Consider the following 22,491-nt stretch of genomic DNA (forward strand, 5'->3'; position numbering starts at 1 on the left):
AATATGACTATCCTCAATCCAGAGAGGCTTTCCCATTGATGTTTATAGAAAGTACCCACAAAGGACATGGGTAAAATATGGCCCTTGTGTAATAACTAAACTTTTATTTATTCAGTGCTTTATTATATGCAAAACAGAATAATATGACCCCTTTTAGCTTCACTACCATATTTCAGGTTCCTTTTCTTCCCAATCTTTGTCTCTGTTTCTCTCCCTCTTGGCTGTTTCTTTTTGTATTGTTTCCTCTGCATCTTCTTTCCTCTAGGCTTCACTCCCTACTCCCATCCACTAAAATTATCAGATGTGAAACAGTTAATGTTAACGTTTTAAGAGCCCTAATTTGGCATTAGTGTTTACACTGTAGTATTTACACTATCAGTTGGTTACACTAGGTTCACATCTTCACAACCATGACAGCTAGAAATTTACTTTGGTAAATGAAAGCTCAGGTTATGCAGAATATGAAGATGCCATATGGAAAACAAAAATACATCAATGAGTCTGGTGTGTGGGAGCCTTGCATTAGAAGAATAATCATTGCAATCTGACTTTGAAATCTTTTGCTGTTGATAAATTGGTCCTTGCCTTTTGTCATACCTAAACTTGATTGCAGTTCTCTTTGGCAATAACTTCCATCTTAATCATAGAATATCAGGGTTGGGAGGGACCTCAGGAGGTCATCTAGTCCAACCCCCTGCTCAAAGCAGGACCAATCCCCAATTTTTGCCCCAGATCCCTAAATGGCCCCCTCAAGGATTGAACTCACAACCTGGGTTTAGCAGGCCAATGCTCAAACCACTGAGCTGTTAATCATGCCCCCTTAACATTTGTAGCTAATCGGTATTATTCCTTTTTCTCACCACCCATTATGAAGTACATTCTGCTGTCTCAGTCACTTATAACATATTAAAATAAATGTCAGATCATGGTGTTTCAGGATATAATAACCCTTGTTCATTAACTAATACTGTTTATCCCCTGTGAATTTAGTTAACTACTCCTATTTTGCTGGTATAATTCATGATGTTACAGTTGCCTTTAAGGGAGACACTGAATTTAGACTAATCCTAAATAGTTACAAAATGATGATCTGAAGATTTTTGGCAGTGTTCTTTGAAGTGGTAATAAGGGTAATTTTTTTTTCTGGTTAGCCAAGATCCATAACTGTCTTCACAATAGAACTGGTATCAAGAATAAGTGCCATCCATTCTGTTGGGACACAGTCTACTGAAATCAGTGGGGTTTCATGGGAGAAACTTACAGTTGCTTGTAAAGGTCTAAAACAGAGGGATAGTTCTGACTCTCTCAGCTTACCAAGACTACAAAAAGAAGGATTCTGGGTGGACTCCAGGTCCAAACAAAGGTCAAAACAACAGACTGGACTTCTACATAGAGTGCTTCTGCCAACGTGCACGGGCTGAAATTGTGGAAAAGCCTCGTAACCTCAGCCATGCAGAACACAATACCATCCACAGCCTCAGAAACAACTTTGACATCATAATCAAAAAGGCTGACAAAGGAGGTGCTGTCGTCGTCATGAATAGGTCGGAATATGAACAAGAGGCTGCTAGGCAGCTCTCCAACACCACTTTCTGCAAGCTATTACCCTCAGATCCCACTGAGGGTTACCAAAAGAAACTACACCATTTGCTCAAGAAACTCCCTGAAAAAGCACAGGAACAGATGCAGACACACCCCTAGAACCCCGACCAGGGGTATTCTATCTGCTACCCAAGATCCATAAACCTGGAAATCCTGGATGCTCCATCATCTCAGGCATTGGCATCCTGACAGCAGGATTGTCTGCCTATGTAGACTCCCTTCTCAGGCCCTATGCTACCAGCATTCCCAGCTATCTTCAAGACACCACTGACTTCCTGAGGAAACTACAGTCCATCGGTGATCTTCCTGAAAACAGCATCCTAGCCACTGTGGGTGTAGAAGCCCTCTACACCACCGTTCCACACAAAGACGGACTACAAGCCGTCAGGAACAGTATCCCCCATAATGTCGCAGCAAACCTGGTGGCTGAACTTTGTGACTTTGTGCTCACCCATAACTATTTCACATTTGGGGACAATGTATACCTTCAAATCAGCGGCACTGCTGTGGGTACCCGCATGGCCCCACAGTATGCCAACATTTTTATGGCTGACTTAGAACAACGCTTCCTCAGCTCTTGTCCCCTAATGCCCCTACTCTACTTGTGCTACACTGATGACATCTTCATCATCTGGACCCATGGAAAAGAAGCCCTTGAGGAATTCCATCATGATTTCAACAATTTCTATCCCACCATCAACCTCAGCCTTGACCAGTCCACACAAGAGATCCACTTCCTGGACAATACAGTGCTAATAAGCAGTGATCACTTAAACACCACCCTATACCGGAAACCTGCTGACCGCTCTGCCTACCAACATGCCTCCAGCTTTCATCCAGACCACACCACACGATCCATTGTCTACAGCCAAGCTCTACGATACAACCGCATTTGCTCCAACCCCTCAGACAGAGACAAACACCTACAAGATCTTTATCAAGCATTCTTACAACTACAGTACCCACCTGCTGACCTGAAGAAACAGATTGACAGAGCCAGAAGAGTACCCAGAAGTTACCTACTACAGGACAGGCCCAACAAAGAAAATAACAGAACACCATTAGCCATCACCTTCAGCCCCCAACTAAAACCTCTCCAACGCATCATCAAGGATGTACAACCTATCCTGAAGGACAACCCATCACTCTCACAGATCTTGGGAGACAGGCCAGTCCTTGCTTACAGACAGCTCCCCAACCTGAAGCAAATATTCACTAGCAACCACATATCACGCAACAGAACCACTAACCGAGGAACCTATCCTTGCAACAAAGCCCGTTGCCAACTGTGTCCACATATCTATTCAGGGGACACCGTCATAGGACCTAATCACATCAGCCACACTATCAGACGCTCATTCACCTGCGCATCTACCAATGTGATAAATGCCATCATGTGCCAGCAATGCCCCTCTGCCATGTAGATTGGCCAAACTGGACAGTCTCTACGTAAAAGAATAAATGGATACAAATCAGGCGTGAAGAATTATAACATTCAAACACCAGTCAGAGAACACTTCAGTCTCTTTGGTCACTCGATTGCAGAGCTAAAGGTGGCAGTTCTTAAACAAAAAAAACTTCAAAAACAGACTCCAACGAGAGACTGCTGAATTGGAATTAATTTGCAAACTGGATACAATTAACTTAAGCTTGAATAAAGACTGGGAGTGGATGTGTCATTACACAAAGTAAAATTCAACACCCACCCACCCCCGCCCTGCTGTTCCTCAGATGTTCTTGTCAACTGCTGGAAATGGCCCACCTTGATTATCACTATAAAAGGTTTTTTTCTCTCTCTTCCTCCCCCCCCCCCCCCCCCCGCTGGTAATAGCTCACCTTATCTGATCACTCTCATTACAGTATGTATGGTAACACCCATTGTTTCTTGTTCTATGTGTATATAAATCTCCCCACTGTATTTTCCACTGAATGCATCCGATGAAGTGAGCTGTAGCTCACGAAAGCTTATGCTCAAATAAATTTGTTAGTCTCTAAGGTGCCACAAGTCCTCCTTTTCTTTTTGTGGATACAGACTAACACGGCTGCTACTCTGAAATCAGCTTAATTTGTTGCCTAGAATATTGTAATCACTTATGTCTATTTAAATATACACACACTCAAACAGCAGTGATGAAATTACATACAACATGGTCTATCATATCTGTGATTTCCTAATAAGTGTGTGTGTTTATTTTCAGTGTTAATGAGTATCTGCGTAAATGACATGATTTAATTATAAACCACAGTATTTTTATTTTTTTTTGTTCTTTGTTATAGGAGGAATTTGGATACAATGCAGAGACTCAGAAACTTCTAGCTAAAAATGGAGAGACCCTTCTCGGTGCTATTAACTTTTTTATTGCCAGTGTGAACACACTGGTGAATAAAACAATTGAAGATACGTTAATGACTGTGAAACAGTATGAAAGTGCCAGGTAGATATTTTGTGTCATCAGTTGTTTTCATTTAACATACAGACTTCAGGTTGAGTCCTTGTGTCTGAACTGGTAAACGGTGTTGAAAAGGTTGTAAATATATCACAACTTTCATATTTTAAATCCTGACTACATTCAGTCTTTACACTTATATAATACTTCAAATTGATGTTTGAAATTTAAACTTACAGAAAATTTTCCATTAAAGTTTTCCTTAGTGTTTCCTATAGAGTAAAGATTTTTATTATTTATTTATTTATTTATTTATTTTCCCCACAAGTAGAATAATAGTAGAAATTCTGGGTGGTTACAATTAGTCATATATGAAGTAATGTTTCTGAATGAGAAATAAAATGTTCTTCCAGTGCCCTCTAGTGTATTCTTTAGATAACTGATTACCCACCTTGGAGACACTTATCCGTAGTAAAGGTATAGCTTGGTGGCAACAAAGCCAGATTTCTCAATCTGCTTCCTGTTAGTATAGATTAACCTTGAATAGCGGTCCATTCAGTCACTGACCAATCTCTGGAGTCTGCTGACTAAGTGCCAGCTGAATTGATGGGGCTTTATAGTACGGATACCTATCTACTATGAACGGGGCTGAGACCAGTAATTCGGTGCCTAGTTTATATGGTGTCATATACAAACTAAATTAATTTCATGTAAGATGTCTATCAAACAGATATCGGACAGTAACTTTAGATCTCATCTGAATTGGGCTGGATTCAAACTGACAATCTGGAGGTGACAGGCTTCTGACCTCTTGACTGAATACCTAAAACATTCAGTCCCCTGTCTTTAATCTGTTAACAGTTTACTTTGAATGGAATGCTAAATAAATGACTTCAAAAGATTACACCAGTTATTTTCTTATGCTGTCTATGCATGGGATGAGGTAGTGCAGTTCACAAAAGACTAGCATTAGTGTACTAATGTTCAGTGGTTAGTGTTCATACACTAGAGCAGTGATACTCAGACCTCAGTGGTTCAGGACCCAGCGTAACTCAGAAGAGTGTGTGTGTATATATATGTGTATGACTGATTAAGTATTATTATTTTATCAATGACAGTTGGTTAATAACATAATAAAAGCATCCTAACTGGTTAATAATTAAATCACAGTGTTTTAATATCATGTGCTGCAAAGAGCCACAGGAGACGCATTAAAGAGACAATTGTGGCTCGCAAGCTTTAGTCTGAGTAACACTGTACTAGAGTTTAACCTTCCTTGGGAGCCTGAGCTTGCTTCTATGATAATTTTGCCATTGATTTCAATAAGAGAAGGAGTAAGCCCCAAATACTATATACCTTCATATCGGGAAAACAATTTTGAGTCCACTTATATGAAAAGTTTTTAATTACGTATGCCAAACATTCTTTCTAGCAGGAGAATAAAATAACGTGTTGTGATTTTATTTTCCAGTCAATCTTAATATGAATCAATAGCTCTTCCCATTGCAAAACTTGAATTGTAGAAGTTTATATAGTAATCTTATTTTTAGTAACAGATTTTCTTCACACAGTCAGTCAGTCAGTCATGGTAAGAAATATAAATCCGTGATCTCGTAGTGGTATATGCATTCATGTGCAAACAAGGGTGAAGGAATGATTCCTGCTGCTCAGTTTTATTAAATCTCTCGGACTGTCTGTTCTACCATATTCTCCTCTGCCTCCCCGTATACTCTTTCACTGCTCCATTGTGAGCAGTGCTACTCATTCACCTTGGAGAGTGGTGCAAAAAACTTCCCAGCTCTCCAGAAAGATTTCTCTAAAGTCTGCTTTCATTATCTATACAGCCTAAGAACCCCTGCCATGGACTAGGACCCCATTGTACCAGGTGCTGTACGAACACAGAACAAAAAGACTGTCCCTGCCCTAAGGACCTTACAATTGAAGTATAAGACCAGACAACAGATGGATACACACAGAGATGGGGAGTACAAGGAAACAATAAGACAGTATTGGTCAGCATGATAGGCAGTGGTTTCTGCATAGCAGCAGCCTAGCTGTTACTTTTTTTAATAGGCCTTGTGGTAAAGGAGAGTTTTGAAGGAGGATGGCTTTGCAGATGTTTATGGGACGCTTCTCCAAATGTGAGGGAAGCATGGAAGAAAACATGAACGTGCTTATTTGAAAATGTAACAAGTGGGCAGTGGGCATGGCCTGATCAGAGGCAGGGTAGGCCTTTCAGTATTGAATGAGTTGATAGGTCATGAAGGGCCTTGAAAATAAGGACAAGCAGCTTGTGCTTAATATGATAGAGAGGAGAGAGACAGTGAAGGGATGCCAAGAGAGAGGGGTAACACGAAGTCTCTACTTCGGATTGTGTATCACTCAATTTTGATTATTTTCTTTTTGACTGATTTTCTCTTCTCCCCCTACCCCCCCCCCCAAAAAATAAAATAAAAATAAAAAAGTAACCTCCTGCAGTTGGAGTGCCATCAGTGCCTCTCCGGTGTCCTCAATATACAATTACTCCCTCTCATCAATACAAAATGCATAAGAACAGCCACTAAGATGATTTTACTCGGCAGTCATTCTGACCAAATCCTCCTTTCCTCTTGAAATCCCTCCACTGGTACTTGTTTCTATGCAATAACAAGTTTTAAAACTTCTTGTTGCCTTGAAGCCCCTGCTTAACTCTGCCCCACCCTACTTATCTGGCCTTTCTTATCTCACTGTTTCCTGCCCTATCCACTCGGACAGTGATACTGCCTCCATGTCCATTCTCCCCAAAAACATTTCCAAGCTGGTCCATTGTACCCTGAAGGATTTAAATGAGAACAAGTTCCTTTCTAACATGATGCCTTCAAAAATTAATCAAAATTATCTCTATGCTTCTCCTTGTTGTGTATCGGCATTTTAATAACTATCCAATCTTATTTCCTCCCAGCAGATCTGTTTTTATTACTGGCTTTGTTGTTTCATGTCTTAAACTAAGTTGTAAGATCTTTGGAATAGGGACCATATCATTTTTTTGTAATGTGGATTGGCAAGCACACTTTGGATGATGTAAAATTTTATTTTCACTGTGAAAATGTAAACTTTCCTCCTGGGGCATTTTTACCACCACCAAACTGAAAAGCTAGGTTTGTTGGTGGCAAAATTCTTCCTGGTTCCAGTTCACAGTACTTAACAATTCTGTTTTCTCAAGCAAAATGGAAGTAGGTGACTTTTTCTTCCAGAGTGGTTTAAGCTAAACCACACAAAGCCACTCTTAGTGTGGAATAAGTGTGTGTCCACACAGAGAGTTATTGTGGAATAGCTAATGCACTGTAAATTCACACCCTGGCTTATTTCACAATGTCTTCCCTGTCTAAACGAGTCCTTCAAGTCTACTCCATTCTTCAGCACCATCCAACTGTAGAAAAGCTTTTCTTACTAAAATAAAACATCATACATACCTTGCTAATTGGAGTCCAGGGAGTTCAGTGTGCTGGTGAACGTGACAATGGGAATTGGGAGACCAGAGTTCAGTTTTCAGATCTGGCATTATCTTGCTGCGACACTGGGGGTGATTCATTTAACTTTAATGTACCTCAGTTTCTCCATCTCTCAGCTGGGAATGAGTCTTACCTTTTGAGACTGATAGCTGAAAAGTGCATTGCTTATTGAGAGTACTCTTTCCTAATACCTTTTACTAAAAGGTGGAAATAACTTGGACAAATATTTTAGGATCATGAAAACGAGGATAGGCTTGTTGGCTACTCTGATTACATTAATTTGCGTAAAACACATGGCAGACCTGTGATTGGTTTATCTAGATTTCTGCAGAGACTTTTATAATTGGTATGATCTGATCTGGGAAGACAGGTCAAGGGTGTTTTTAATTTGAGAGTTTAGATTTCTCTTAGATTAGGTTTATAAAGAATGTTTTAGTATAGTAAAGGCACTCTTTCTAGCTCAGTGTTCTTAGAATAAATTGTATCTGAAGACTGGATGGCTCATGGGATTGGTATCAGGACACAGTCTCTTGCCTATAAGTATAACTTAAAATCCATCTTGTGCTGGTTGTGGGTAAGGGTAAAATGAGTTGATTATTTCAGTCCATTCCCTGGAACCCTCATCTCAAAAGAATCTACCTTGGCACGTATTTGAATTTGCAGACAGAGATTAAAGATTTTATGAACAGACAGATTGAATTACCCTGTCATGTCTAGTAGTCCTTCAATGTATGTCTTCACTGCAGATTGTATTGCAAGCTTTTACTCAGGTGTTGCCTCTAACCCTCCTCCCATCCATATACACAATCCTTGCCCCAGAATTTGGTGCTTTCACATAGGCTAGCTGGCTCGTCTGGGGCTGTAGGCTAAAACCCGGATGCTGTTTTCACCTGGGTTGGTAACCTGCCCTTTTTGCAGTGAGGATGCAGACTAAATCATTTAAGTGCTGATAGTCCTCCAGTGCCTTCCCACAATTATCCCTTTGTGCCCAGAAGGACAGACTTTTTTCTGATTCCCTTTTCATACAGCAGTTCAGCTTACTATAGTGCAAAGAACCATGGGATATGCCCCTGAAACTCCATCAACACTTATGGATGAGTGTGGCACCAATGAGGACCCTGGGATGTGGCTTTTCAGTGCGGCTGCTCACACCTGTTCTAGGCTAACTTGCATGTGCAGGTGCTGATCACCCAAGTTAACTCTGCAGTGAAGACATACCCTTATAATGTGGCTGAGTTGTACTGATGAGGGAACATGCCTACCACGTATGGTACACATGCTTTGATGCATAAACAAAGCATTGTCATTCTAATACCTTTCATGAGCATTACATGCACTTGTATATTTGGTCCAGCTTTCTTTCTAATCTCCTGGTTTTGATGTGCAAGTTTTGAGACATTTTGTGGCTAATTTTAACTTTTTTTTTTCCTCTTAGGGTTGAATATGATGCCTATCGCACAGACCTAGAAGAACTTAATCTTGGTCCCCGTGATGCAAACACTCTGCCAAAGATTGAACAGTCACAGCAGCTATTCCAAGTGCATAAAGAAAAATATGACAAAATGCGCAATGATGTATCTATCAAATTGAAATTTTTGGAGGAAAACAAGGTAAGCTACCACTTCACCTCCTACACTGTGTAGTGGAGTTGCTTTCTGCTAGATTCTGTCTCCCGAGATCAATATCTGATATAACAGCACATTTTCTTGAAATACAGTCTGCTTCAAAACGTAAAACAAGAAAGAGAAGTAAACTAGATTGGTTTCTGGATTCTTATTGTGCTATTGGAGCATGCCTTCATGGAGTTAGAGACCTCAAGTTCCTGACTCTAAATTACTGAAGTAAAAGCATATTAGAAAGATTACTTGAACATATGAAAGTATTTCTACTGCACTTTTTCACACTTATCACGTAATAGTGATCAATACATTGATTTACTAATTGTGATCTATGATTAGATTGTGGGCTCAAAATGCAGAGCATTATTACAATGTTTGGTAATGCCTGCGGGACGGATATGTGTAAAAGACAGCGAGGAAGGGCAGTAAAGAGACCATTTCAAAACTGATTTTCTCCTAATTAAGAAGAATAATTTTGGCACCAAGATGTGTGTGTATTTTAATCAATGTTAGATGAGGATTAGACTGAAAAACTGTAGAGATTGTTCTACATGCCACCTTCAACACAGAAGCAAAGCTGTTCCATCCCTCAACCCAGATCTACGCAAGGGTCTGGTTCTTGGAACAGTTTCCCTTTCTCGTAGATTCTAGATAGGATTGCTTCCCTTCCTGTCTGCCTGTCCCTTACCCTCACATACTCTCTTTCTGGTCATGCAAGAGTTTTTCTTTTTCAGGAGTGCAAGCGTCACTGTTATTCCCCACCCCACCCCTGTTCCTGTGAACTAGAAAAATAAAGGGTTCTCATGCAAACATCTTACTACTTGTTTCTAACTGACACTACTGATCTCTGCATGCCTGGGTTTGGAAGTTAATAACAGTGTCAGGATTAGGATAAAATGAAGATAGGAAAAATCAATTTTGTCAAACTTATTTCCTCTTAGATAGGTATAAAAATAGAACAGTCTTTAAAATCTAAACTGAGGCATATTGATATGTGCCTGGAATGGCTAGAGTCCTTTCCTATGAACTGCAGTTACTGCAAATGCCCATAGGGAAGGGAGAGTTAGCAACCTCTATCTCCAACAACGGATGAATATTTTCAGTAGCACACCAGCTCATAGTGTAAAGCCTTGACACTGGTAACATTACCTGTTACTCTGACACAGGCTGTTTTCTAAACACACCAAAAAAAAAAACTAAAAAAACCAACAACCCTAAAACCCTTGCAGGTCTCTGACTGACTTTCCAAGAGAAAGTCGTTTGGGCCAGACGTTCAGCTGGTGTAAAACAGCTTAGCTCCACTGACATCAATATAAGGCCTTGTTTACACTACAAAATTAAGTCGGCCTAAGTTAAGTCAATATACAGTCACTGTAGTAATTACTGTGGTGGTTCCTGTCCACACTGTGCCCCCGTGTTGGTGGTGCATGTCCTCCACAGGAGCGCTTCCACTTACTTAAACTGTGTGGGGCACAGACAGCTGGAACTCCTCCCGCCTTTGGCCAAGCAGGCAATGTAAGTAATGCAGTGTCTGCAGACACTGTGTCACCCTAACTACTTTGACCTAAATGCTATGCCTCTCGCAGAGGTGGAGTTATTAGCTCAATGTAGTGGGCAACTTACATCTGCGGGAGCTGCCTTATGTCAACCTATCTCTGTAGTGTAGCCCAAGCCTAAATCAGACAATAAAAGTTAGATTAAGCCCTGAACACAATGGGAAAAGGCAGTAGAGAGCAATAAACTAGTGGAGAGAGGAAAAAGGAGAACAAGTCTCAGCACATACACTTACAAAAAACACCAGTTCCCTCTGGTTTCCAGCTCTGGCTCCACTGATTCAGCTCTTCTGAGAAATAAGATACTTTACTACACCAGCATCAGCATTAGGACCAGAAGTTCAGATTCCTTCAAGAACATTCATACCGGTATAGCTCTGCCATCTGCAAATAAACAGCACACCAAACCCTTAATGGGCCAGATCATCAGCCATTGAAAATTCAGTGTTATCGGAGTTTTTCCTGTTAATATCAGATGAGCACCTAGCCCATGAAGTGTCTGATACATTATTTGCAAATGGAAGAACTATGCTATAATTTATGTTCTTGAAGCAATCAGATGCTCAGATCCCAACGTTAATGCAGATACTAAACTGTTAGTTCTCAGAAGAGCTGAACTTTGAGTGTATGCTGATCTGGAAACTGGAGATAAATGTTTGTTTCTGCAAACTGGTGCACTGAGATAATTTTCTTTCATTGTGTCCTGTTAAGTCTTTGATTAAGGACTTAATGTAATGGATATGGTTTGGCTTTTTGCTTTTTTTTCTCGTTGAAATTATTTAAGTTTTATAGGGGAGCTATTGATGTATGACTTTAAAAACAGCTGAAGGTAGCACTTGTTAAAATTTTTCCTTTGAACTTTTGCATTTTTATACCCATATCAAATTGCAGTTTTCGTGGTTGTGTAAATGTAAGTTGCATAAACACACCACACATGTGCAGTTTAACAAACACAGCCAATCTAATGTGGAGTTGGAATAATCTTGAGATTAAATTGACCCACAAGAGTCCATTTACTGGCACCTTGTTTTTTATAAAACGGAATGTTGCAGAGACCCCCTAATGAATTCTTCCTTTGGGGAGTCTTGATTAACAGCAGAATTATATTGGCAGTTGCAGCCTGCAGTCCCCAAATCTGTCCCCACAAGCCGCTGATTCCTGCTACTATAATAAGGGGGACAAATAACTCAATAGGGCTGAGAACTGTGGAGGAAACTGCAAACAGCCTTTGGATTGGAAATAGGGAAGAAGAGAATTGCCTTGTGGTACCTTGTAGTTAACCCTGCACTGGAGCCGGGAGACTTGCAATCTGTTAAGGAAGCCCTATTCTATTCTGCAGTAAAAAGGCCAAAGTAATTTCTGGGCTTGTATGGGTTGGGTAGGATTTGGGGTTGGGGGAAGGAGAATCCTTCATTGACTAAATACAACCTCTATACAGGGAATACATCCTTTCCTCCTGGACACAAGATCTAGTACCAGTATTTGAGCTCCAGTGCTTCCTACGTAGTAGATATTTTATTCTTATGATAGTTCGAGTTGTACATTTTTTTCTTACTAGCATAGTACACAGTTCCTGAGTTCTGTACTGCTGCCATAAAAATAAACATTTATACATAAATAGCTATTTAAACACTAAAACAGCGACACTGTATTTTAAATTTAACTGAGGTAATCTCTAAAAAATTTAGTTTTAGAAAATATGTGCTAATAAGGTTTTTTTTGAAAATTAGTGAAATCTTTCTGTATGTTTTCAACAAATATAAGTGGAATTTGCACATAGATTTAAGGACTAATGGTTTGGCTCAAAATGGACAATTTCCTACATAAATTGTAAAATCTGGCAATTGGTCTTGATTTATCTTGAGCTTTGAGAGAGGTTTGGCTCAAGGCTTTTTATGTTTAAAAAGGGATTTTTAAAAACTGCTCTTGTGTGCTTAGTAGTCTTAGCACTGTTGGGTATTTCTCAACTACATGGCATTGGAAGCTTCAAAATATTTACTCTAGGACTTTTATAGCTACCATTCGAAAATGGAGGCCTCTAGGGTACCTTTCATAATCAAAACAGCCATAGTGAGATGTCATTTTAAATACATCTTTAGGCCCATCTCCTAACATCGTCTTTGTTTTCTAAATCTACTCTCTCTCTGTGGGGTCATTGAAAAGAAGCCAAAACAGGATTACGGCTACTTGCTGTGATAGGAACCCATTTTTTCAGCCTGTAGCTTTGTCTGTATATAATTCCTAGTTTCCTTTATTTTTATGTAACGACTCTTATTTCTTGTTGTGCTTCCTGGGATTTAATGGAAGGTTCCTAAATCACAGAGCATATAAGAATGGTACTCTTCCAATGAATCCGTCTTAAATCACCACTCTCCTTTCATGTCAGTCTGTGCGGATGGGATTTTTATCAGGAAAAACAAAGGAGCTTCTGCTGCAACTGTACGTGTCCTGTATGTGATACTGGAAAATGTAATGTTACCAGTATTTCACCGGAATAGAACTTGAGGCTAAAATAGTACTTTGAGCTCGACACAGAATAAATTTGGTAGCCCTTAAGAACAAAGTTAGAAGAAATGTTCTTGAAATCCAGAGAGATTACTGCACTCTAATTCGATTTCCTTTTGATTTAAATGGTAACCTATGTCTTTTAGGTTATTTTTCCATTGTAGTTATGAAAGCTGAGACATCATTAAACCTGTCTTACCAAAGGAACATTTGGGTGTCACTAGCACTCTAACAGATTTTACAACTAGTCAAATTATGACTCAGTCTGTATCTGTCCCAGAGTAAGGCTGTAAGAGAATCTTTGCTACCCCGTTGCTTCACTTGTTAGCTCAGGATACCATATAGGAGACTAGGTTTAAGAACAACTGCAGAACTTTCAAATGCCAAGGTGATGGAACAGTCTGCATAATACTATTATCAAATAGTTGCAAAGACATGGTTACATGCTGCTTTGGTAAGCCCCTTATTAATTGGAGTATGCCATTTCCTGTCTTCTCTTTATACCACAAGAGAAGTGCCACTCTTTAATTGAAGAAGAGAAGATTAAAATAAAGGGGGATCATTGAAAAAGCGATAGTCGATACTGGCCTAATATTTTGGGTCAGTGACTTGTAAAGAGCCTGCTTGTCATGCATCTTTGGTTTGGAAAGCCTTCATTCATATGCCAGACTTATTGCATGTGAAGAAAATTCTAAAAATACAGTATGAGCAATGTTATCAAATGCAGTAGGAACATTAAGCTGTATTAGTACATCTATAGCTCTAGAATAGACATGAATCAATACATTTCTGACTTAATATAGTTGGTCTTGGTGCTGAAATAAATTATACATGAGAACTTTTTAATTCTAGAGCTTTTTTTTTCTCCTTTTAAGAGCCTTAGCTATTCAAAATGCTGAAGTGGTAAAATCTTAACTCAAAGCAGTCTGAAGGAAGCAGTCTTACATTCATATGGATAAAAACATGTTCACACCTATTGTAGAAGCCCTTATAGGTAGGGCACTCAGACAATCAAATGGTGTCTGGCCTTGTCTGTTTAGATTGTAAATTCTTTGGGGCTGTCCCTTATGTGTTTGTATAGGGCCTTGAACAGTGTAGCCATAGTATCAGTAGTGCTTCTAGGCAGTAATATAATGACAATAATCGTGCAGAATTGTTACACAATTCAATAGCCATATGATTATAATAAACAATTCTAGTATTTGTGGTTCCAGATTAGATTTAATGGATTTTTTTAAAAATACATTTTTTCCTTTCTTCCGTGTTCTCCCCTCTCCCCCCCCAAGCTGCCCTCCTCCCCTGTATCACTACTGGGCAGAATTAGAGTTGTTTTGGTGGCCTACCCTTAACATATTTGGATTTCTTCTAAGTTTAAACTTAATTCTGAATGTCTTAGATTTTTAACATTTGGTTTGGGGATAATGACATTATTGTAATGTATTTTACCCAGAGTTTATTCATATGAATTCTCAACTTAATGCCATTTAAATTAGTTTTTTTGTCTTGGAATTTCCTTGTTTTTTAATTGAAAAGTTTGAACACGTACACTAAACTAGAAATGCAAAGAGAATGCTACCATATGATAGTTCTATAAAGTAGAAGATATATAGTATCAGCCTTAAACTTTATTTAACTTTTAGGAGCTGCATCACTGGTATGCTCTAGCTGCTTTAGCCACTCCAGAGCAGCACAAATCATCCAGATTATACTGGCCAGTTGAGATGGATTTTGTAGCTGCTTTGCAGTGACAGAGCACTGCAAAAGAGGCAGTGTACACCCGAGTTTTCCTCCTCATCCATCATGTTCCCCAGCACATGCATGCCCAACAGTACATGCACACCAGATTTGTCCTTCAAGTTGCGTAAATCTAGTGCGAAGGGTAGCTTTTATTTTAAATAAATATTTAGAATTAATGGTCACTTTTTGCCATTATCCTAACTAAATGTTTATCTGTTAGCACAGACAGAAAAATAAAATATTCTCCTTCAGAGAAACTCAAATTGTCATCTTTCAAAATAGTCGGCATCTCCCCATTGTTTCAAATGAGAGTGATGCCAAGCTGCCCTCAAGGAAGATGGTAGTGCCCAGTGCTTTCAAAGGCAATGAGAAACAATGTGAGGATCAGGTGAGTGGAAGCGGTGGCCATTGTTGCTAAGGGCAGCCTGCATCTTCAGTCCCACTGAAAACAATGAGAGATGGTGGCCATTTTGGTAACAGCTGCCTGTGGCCTCTGTCGCACTAGAAGCCATAGAAGATGGCTGCCATTTTGAAATAGGTTCTTTGTGGCATTCTGAAGAACGTGATTTGTCAGCCTCTGCTGAAGGAGAAACTTTCAATTATGAAAAAGAGCAGCAAAAAATGACCATAAATCCTAATTTTTTCCAGATATATCTTATATACAAAGATTTCAGTGAGTTTTTGTTATCTGGGAGGTGTGAAAAAGAAAAGAGATGGTCCATTATTAAAATCATTAGAAGCAAAAAGACTGACCCAATGTGGTAAATTTCTGAAAGGACCAATTCTTAATCTACCACTGGATCGATCGGTCTTCAGCTGTCATTAAGACTGTGCCGATTGCAACACATCCGCCATTCTTCTCGCACTCTTGCCTTTCTTCTCCACGTTCGTCCAAAACGTTTAACAATGTCATCTTCCCATCTTCTTGGAGGCCAACCAGGATTGCATCTTATCCTTTTCTTTTCCTCCATCAGATGGTTTAACATTTCCTCCCTCACCAGCGACCTACAATTGTAAGTACACACAGCGAGGGTTGTCCTTTTCCATGTTGACCTAGCAACTGACATTTTTAGCAACCTCTCGTTGCTCAATTTCCGCTCCACCACCTAAGACCCATTTACTCGTGTTTTTTTAGCCGTTAACTTCAAGCCATCCCACTGGCTAGGCAGGCAGGCAGGCATGCATACCTCTTCAAGCTTAGTTAGCCTTCAACTTCTAAGGAGAAGGAAAAGCGCTCTTTCCTCTGAGAGAGCAGTCCCCCTCCCTGGATTGGATAGTCAGACACCTTTGTAGCATGGTTAGACCTACCAGGGCATACGCCCTGCTACCATAGCTGTCAGACAGCCAGGGTCACCGCTGCGCCATGGTGAGGCTCTGAGGTAGGATTTTGCAGCGGATTATTAATTTAAATTCCTGAATTTATGGATTTATGTGTAGATATTTGGAATAAGTGCTGTAGTTTGGGGGGAGGGTGGTATGATGCATTTTTGATACATAAAATGAGGTGTGAATCCCTGCTTCAAGTGTAAAACTCAGCCTTAACTTTGGAGTCATGACTGTTGCCTCTATAACATCCTTATTTTGATGCCATGAGGCAGTACTTCTGCAGCCCACAATGGGCAGCCAGAGCTTTCCAGTAGGTTCTGGTAGTTCATAGTACCTGGGGTACTTCATCCTAGGAGAGTGACTTTGTATAGACAGCACCCTCAAAGCACTGTAACTTACTGGTAAAGTAGCCTTTCTTTATTCTCCCGTTTAACAGAGTGCCCCTGACCCTTTTAACACACGCCGTCCTTTCCCCCTCGCCCCTCACGTAACTCACTGTCATCTGATAGTGAAATTCAGAAATGGAAGCGTGTCCACCTTTGTGATTAGAAACTGTCAAATTAAACTGATATTGGTCAGTTTGAAGTGGTCAGTGGAGGGGAGCCTGCATTTTAAGACTGTATAGATGTGGCCATTTTTCACTTGCATCAAGCATTGCCAATACAGTACACAGGAAGATCAAGAGAACATACTAGGAATTAAAACAAAACAGTGTGGCCCTGAAACTAATTTCTGTTACTCTGGATTTATCCAGGTCTAACTTCATAGAATGTATTTGACATCAGTATAATTTAGAAAGAATCTGTAGTAGAACTTTATAAAGATACTTAAATTCAGTAAACATAGTTGCCTGTTTTTTAAACAAGGATAATGTACAGATTTGTGCCACTGAACGATTTTTGGAATTTCATAACATTTATGAGAAGATTGAGAGAGATCTTCCACTTACTAATTAATTTAAGTACTTGGATTTATAGCCCAGATGACTCTTTATTTTCTAATCTTGGTTCCATAAGCACCTTACAAATTATCTAAACAAACCATGGTACAGAACACTAAATTTAAACAGAAACCCATCCAGCCCAAATACTCAGCCCAGGCAATATCAAACAAGTCTAAGTAGGTGGACAATATTGAGGGAGACTAGATGATGGTCAGAGGGGAATCTCAGTGGAGAGGTTAGAGTTGGAATAGTGTTTAGTGAAGACCAGACCGAGTAAGTGAGTGGAAGAGTTGATCCAGCATTTTAGCTCAAATGAGATTAAGACAATGAGGCAAGCAGATCATCACTAAGTCATGTTGGTGAAGGAATTGTGACACAAGGAAGAGGAAAATGAAGTCGAATCAGATGAAGGTGACTGGGAAGAAGTAGACCATAGTTAGATAGAGTGTTTAATAGAGGAGTGAGATGAAGAACTGGGGCATTGGAAGTGACAAAATGGGAGACTCACCCTTTTTGGTTTGTCTGATCTCTTGCAAAGACAGACTTGGTGTTGCAGACTTCCACTGGGCAATTCTCCCTTTTGGTATACTTTTAAAATGTTAGGTTAGGAGTGTGGGTCTGCACAAGATGCCTATGATTCCACACCTGCTTCAGACTTTTGCATAGAAGTGTCTTCAGTTGCTGATAAGCAAACGAATGGGCTTAAGGACAAACATTCATTTGTTCCTGAATTTCTTCACTTCTGTGAGGTAAAAGCAAGCTGTCCTATTGAGATGAGATTTTCATTTGTCTGTTGCATTTTGTCTGGAATCATGTAGCAAATGATTGAAAACAAGGATCTCAAGTATTTTAAACTTGTATCAATATAACCTTGTTGCACAATGTAACAAACAATCCTGGTTCAATTATATGATACAGCGGGAGGTTATATAGGGAACAATCCTGCGCTGGCAGGGAGCTGGGCTGGATTACCTAACAGCACTCTGATGGAAAAAGACCTATGATTCAAATGAAGCAGAATACATCGGAAAAGTGACTTTTTGTTTCCTCAAGGTCACATAAACAAGATAGGTTTCAGAGTAACAGCCATATTAGTCTGTATTCGCAAAAAGAAAAGGAGTACTTGTGGCACCCTAGAGACTAACCAATTTATTTGAGCATAAGCTTTCGAGCTGTAGCTCACGAAAGCTTATGCTCGAATAAATTGGTTAGTCTCTAAGGTGCCACAAGTACTCCTTTTCTTTTTGCATAAACAAGATAGGCACTTTAAAAATGAGTGCCTATGTATATTATCTCTGAGGGGACAAATGTCACTGGTGAGTGGATTTGGTCCACCAGCATTTATAAATTGCACACAGATTTGACATCTTTAATGAATTGTTAGCCTATCTATCCAAGTATTTAGTTTGATTATCATTATGCTACTTAGTGGATTGCTTGCTGGCACAGTGACTAGTCACATCCTACCTAGTGAGTAGATGGACTACCTAGTGTTTCAAAAGCAAGATGACAGGTCCTGGGCAAAATGGGTATATTATGGGGTGAACATTTATTGGGAGAAGAAATAGTTGTAATATATGCTTTTGTGATAATAACTGAGACCAGCAGTGTCCATTCAGAAAGGGCTGCTCACTACACTACATGACAAATTAAGGGCCTGACTATACTACAAATCTGTCATGTTAGGCTGTAACCCTATTCCCTAGAAATGTTTTGTGAACATATTCCTGTTCACATTGTATATGTTAGACACTCCTATCCATACACTGGTGGTGTTAGATGTAATATGTATGGGTCTTAAGTGACCTAGGGGGAGATTTTCAAAGGCACACATGAAAGTTAAGTGCCTGACTGCTGTGTGCCTTTGAAAATCTCCCCCTTAATGTCAGCTCAGTCATTGAGGAACAACAGGTGCTCTTAAATTACAAGTGAAGCTGAATTTGGTCTTTGGCTATTCTCTAGTATATCACAGATTCAGCAATCAGTTCAGTGCTATTGCCATTTTTGTTTTTAGAGGAGCCCCAAACTAGAGTAGCACGATTGTTGCATGTCAGAATTTAGTTGCATTGGTAGGATGTGTGAGGAATCTTGCTTTTGCTAGGCCTAGCTGTAACAGGTTGTAGTCCGATTGTCACAAGCACTAAACCCATGTCTTCATGATTTATTTTGAGAAAAATTGGTAGCTCTCGGGAACTAATAAAGCTTATATATATTCTCACTTGCCAAATCTTTTATCATTTATTGCAAAAAGTATTGCAGTGTGGGTTGAATTTATTATAATACCTAAATGAGAGAGAGTATTTCAGACATCAACAAATATAGTTGCCTCCTAATAGGAGAGAATGTAAGCCTCTTGCTAATGTTAACAAAGACTTTATAAGCATATCTGTACGCTGCTTTCTGCATGAAAATAAAGTAAGAGCTAAATACAAGAACGTGTTCAAACATATTTAGAATAAATGGCTGCAGAGTGTAAACTTACATTTTAGAGCGCTCTAACTTGCTGGCTTAGGGGTGTGAAAAATCACCCCCTTGAGCGCAGCAAATCTGAGTGCTTTAAAGCGCTAGTGTAGACAGGCTCCGAGCGCTGGAAGCCACGCTCCCAGCATTTGGGGCTAATCCCCTCGTGGAGGTGGATTACCAGGAGCGCTGGGAGAACTCTCTCGCACTTCAAAGCGCTGCCACAGGAGCATTCCCGCCACAGCGCTTTGAAGTTTCCAGTGTAGTCATGCCCTTAAACAAATACTCTCTCTTATATTACCTTAGTTTTCATTGTGACCGGAAAAATCTTGAAGTGGGGAATTGAATTTTTTTGAATTAATAGACCCTAATGACCCTCAGATAGTATCACAAAAGGTTGGATTTTTGTATAAAATGTTAAATGTGTATTGAATAACTCGTCTGTTAGTTTAGAGTACGAATTTTTAAATTTGTACATCCAATAAATCTCTTATGTCTGAAGCCTCAAGTGTCAATCAAGTGCCTCTTCATCTTTAACTCCCTCTGTCCTTGTCCACAGGTTAAAGTATTGCACAATCAGCTTGTTCTGTTCCACAATGCTGTTGCTGCATACTTCTCTGGGAATCAGAAGCAGCTTGAACAGACACTTAAACAGTTCCACATCAAATTGAAAACTCCTGGAGTAGATGCTCCATCCTGGCTTGAAGAACAGTGATCAAACCAGAAAAGAAGAGCATTGTTTAACCTAGAATCTGTACATCTGATAAAAATTAAGAGGTTGGGGTAGAAGGACTGTTGCAGTGATTCTTGCACAAACAGCTTTAATTTTTCCCCTTTTGTAATACTGTAATTGAATATGGTGGCAGGGTGGTGGCTTTCAGGTGCCCAAGCATAATTTCTGTCATTTCAGATTTTCAGTACTCCTTTTGTATGTGAGGGTTGATGGCTATTTCTGTAGTTAAACAAAAAATATAGATTTGCACTGTTGTGGTTTCTGGTCATTGTGGTGGCTAGTCAAAATATTTCCAAAGGGAGGTTTACATGATTTGTACCAACATCTGATATTTTATATATGAATATATTAAACATCTTTAATGAATCATTTTCATGTAATTGTGTTTTAAAAAGGAGAGTAAAAAGAATATTTTTCAGAGTAATAATATAAGGCCTTCATGCAGTACCTGCACAGAGGCAACAGCTGTAATAGATGGCTGATTGACTCATGGAATTGCAGCAAATACCTTTTTAGAAGGTAGGTCTTTATCTATCCATTGTATATTTAAAAACAAAAACTCTAAAGAAGCGAGAATCACTGTCAGTCTGAGGCTTCTAAGCACACATTTTAGCTTTGCACCAAGTGGCTAGCTAGGTGAATCCAACCACTTACCATACTAATTCCATTTTTAAATGTTACTTTCTGCATGAAACAAATACCATACTAGCCTTAAATCACAGATATGTGCCTTTTCATAAGATACTTTTCAACCAGTGTACATAATCCACAAGAGAGCCCTTTTTGTCTCTGTTCCCAACAAAGGAAAGAATACTACATAATGCTATATTTCTTTCTACACTTTAGAATAAGATAAAACTTTGGTTAACATTGATGGATTGTGATGCTTATTTGAGAGAAAAATAGGGCCAGTATGATTAACTGCAGAGCATACTTCAGCACCAGGGATAATGTGGCTGATATTTGTATGTTTCATTTCTCCATCAGTAGTGTAATCCTTATTAAATGTAACTATATATGTTAATTTTATCATAGGCATTTTAAAGTCAGTATATGTGAGCGTTCTCATTTGCACATGTTCCATTACTTTGTGTTCTATTAAGTAAAATGAAGTACTTAAGGACTATTATTTACAACTTATGTGGACGGTATGATTTATGTACTATATGTTCGTGTCTTTCAGCTGATGTTTCTTAAAAGTTTGTTTTCAATGCTTAACACAATAATGTAACTATAAATCAAACATATTTACGTCATTCCTCATTAGATTCATAGTCTGGCAGAGCCGTCTTTATTTTTGTATTCTGTCAGATTTTCTCTTGTAATCATTCCTTTTACATTTCCCCAGAATGTACCTCCATTGTGAATTTTTTATTCATATTAAAGGTGTTTGCTGCAGTACCTTTTTCTCTGTCAATAACTACGGATAGAATTCTGCTGTAATTCTCTGCAGCGAAAGCTCAGAGAACCACCAGGTGAACCCTTCCATTTCAGTAAATGAGCACTGGGAGCATGGTAACGGTTTTATAACCTACCACAGGGCGAGTTGACATTATATGCAAGTTAAAACCCAGTGCAAAAAAAATCTACTTGTGAATAAATGTCAGTGATTTTATGCTGAAGCCACTTAAAAATGTGAGCTGATACTATTATTAAGCATGAATGCACATCACTGCTGTTGTCGTGGATTCCTTGTTCATAATTACTGTTTTGCAGGGCTTCAGTTGTGCCAGAATACTCTGCAATGCCATCCTAGTGCTTTTGAATGACATTCCAGTACTTCTGGTACTATCACTTATCCATGATAGTACTGGAAGTGTATTCCAGTGCTTCCTTCTTTTTGGGACTGGAGCACTGTTGCTATGAAGTCCACGATCTCTAACAGCATTGGATTTGTGTGTGTGACTGTGCAGGAGAAGTGTCTTTTGCAAATAGCCATGTGACTGCACAGGAGACTCATTGAGGGCAGAGAGAGAGCAGAGACATCAAGGTTGTAGACTCCTACGCTGGTACTTGAATGCCAACTATCAGAGCAGTAAAGGAAAAATAATTCTTCTAAAATACACCTCTCAGTATATCTTCCTCACCTGAATTGGATTTTTAAGGCTGAAACTTGTACTGCGTCAGCGTAACCC

General features: G+C 39.4%; 1 protein-coding gene across 10 annotated transcripts in view; it reads left to right on the plus strand.

Annotated features, from left to right (window-relative positions):
- Nucleotides 1–21,757, plus strand: part of ARFIP1 (ADP ribosylation factor interacting protein 1) — an 85,547-nt gene extending 63,790 nt beyond the window's left edge. For all 10 annotated transcript variants that reach the window (XM_043545829.1, XM_043545830.1, XM_043545833.1 and 7 more), the window contains 3 exons: nucleotides 3,880–4,037; nucleotides 8,916–9,090; nucleotides 20,183–21,757. In XM_043545829.1, coding sequence (XP_043401764.1) covers nucleotides 3,880–4,037; nucleotides 8,916–9,090; nucleotides 20,183–20,338 — 489 coding nt within the window. In that variant the 3' untranslated portion in view covers nucleotides 20,339–21,757. The remainder of the gene's footprint in view (nucleotides 1–3,879; nucleotides 4,038–8,915; nucleotides 9,091–20,182) is intronic.
- The last annotated feature ends 734 nt before the right edge of the window (nucleotides 21,758–22,491 follow it).

Source organism: Chelonia mydas, chromosome 4, assembly GCF_015237465.2.
Source record: "Chelonia mydas isolate rCheMyd1 chromosome 4, rCheMyd1.pri.v2, whole genome shotgun sequence".
NCBI lineage: Eukaryota > Metazoa > Chordata > Testudines > Cheloniidae > Chelonia > Chelonia mydas.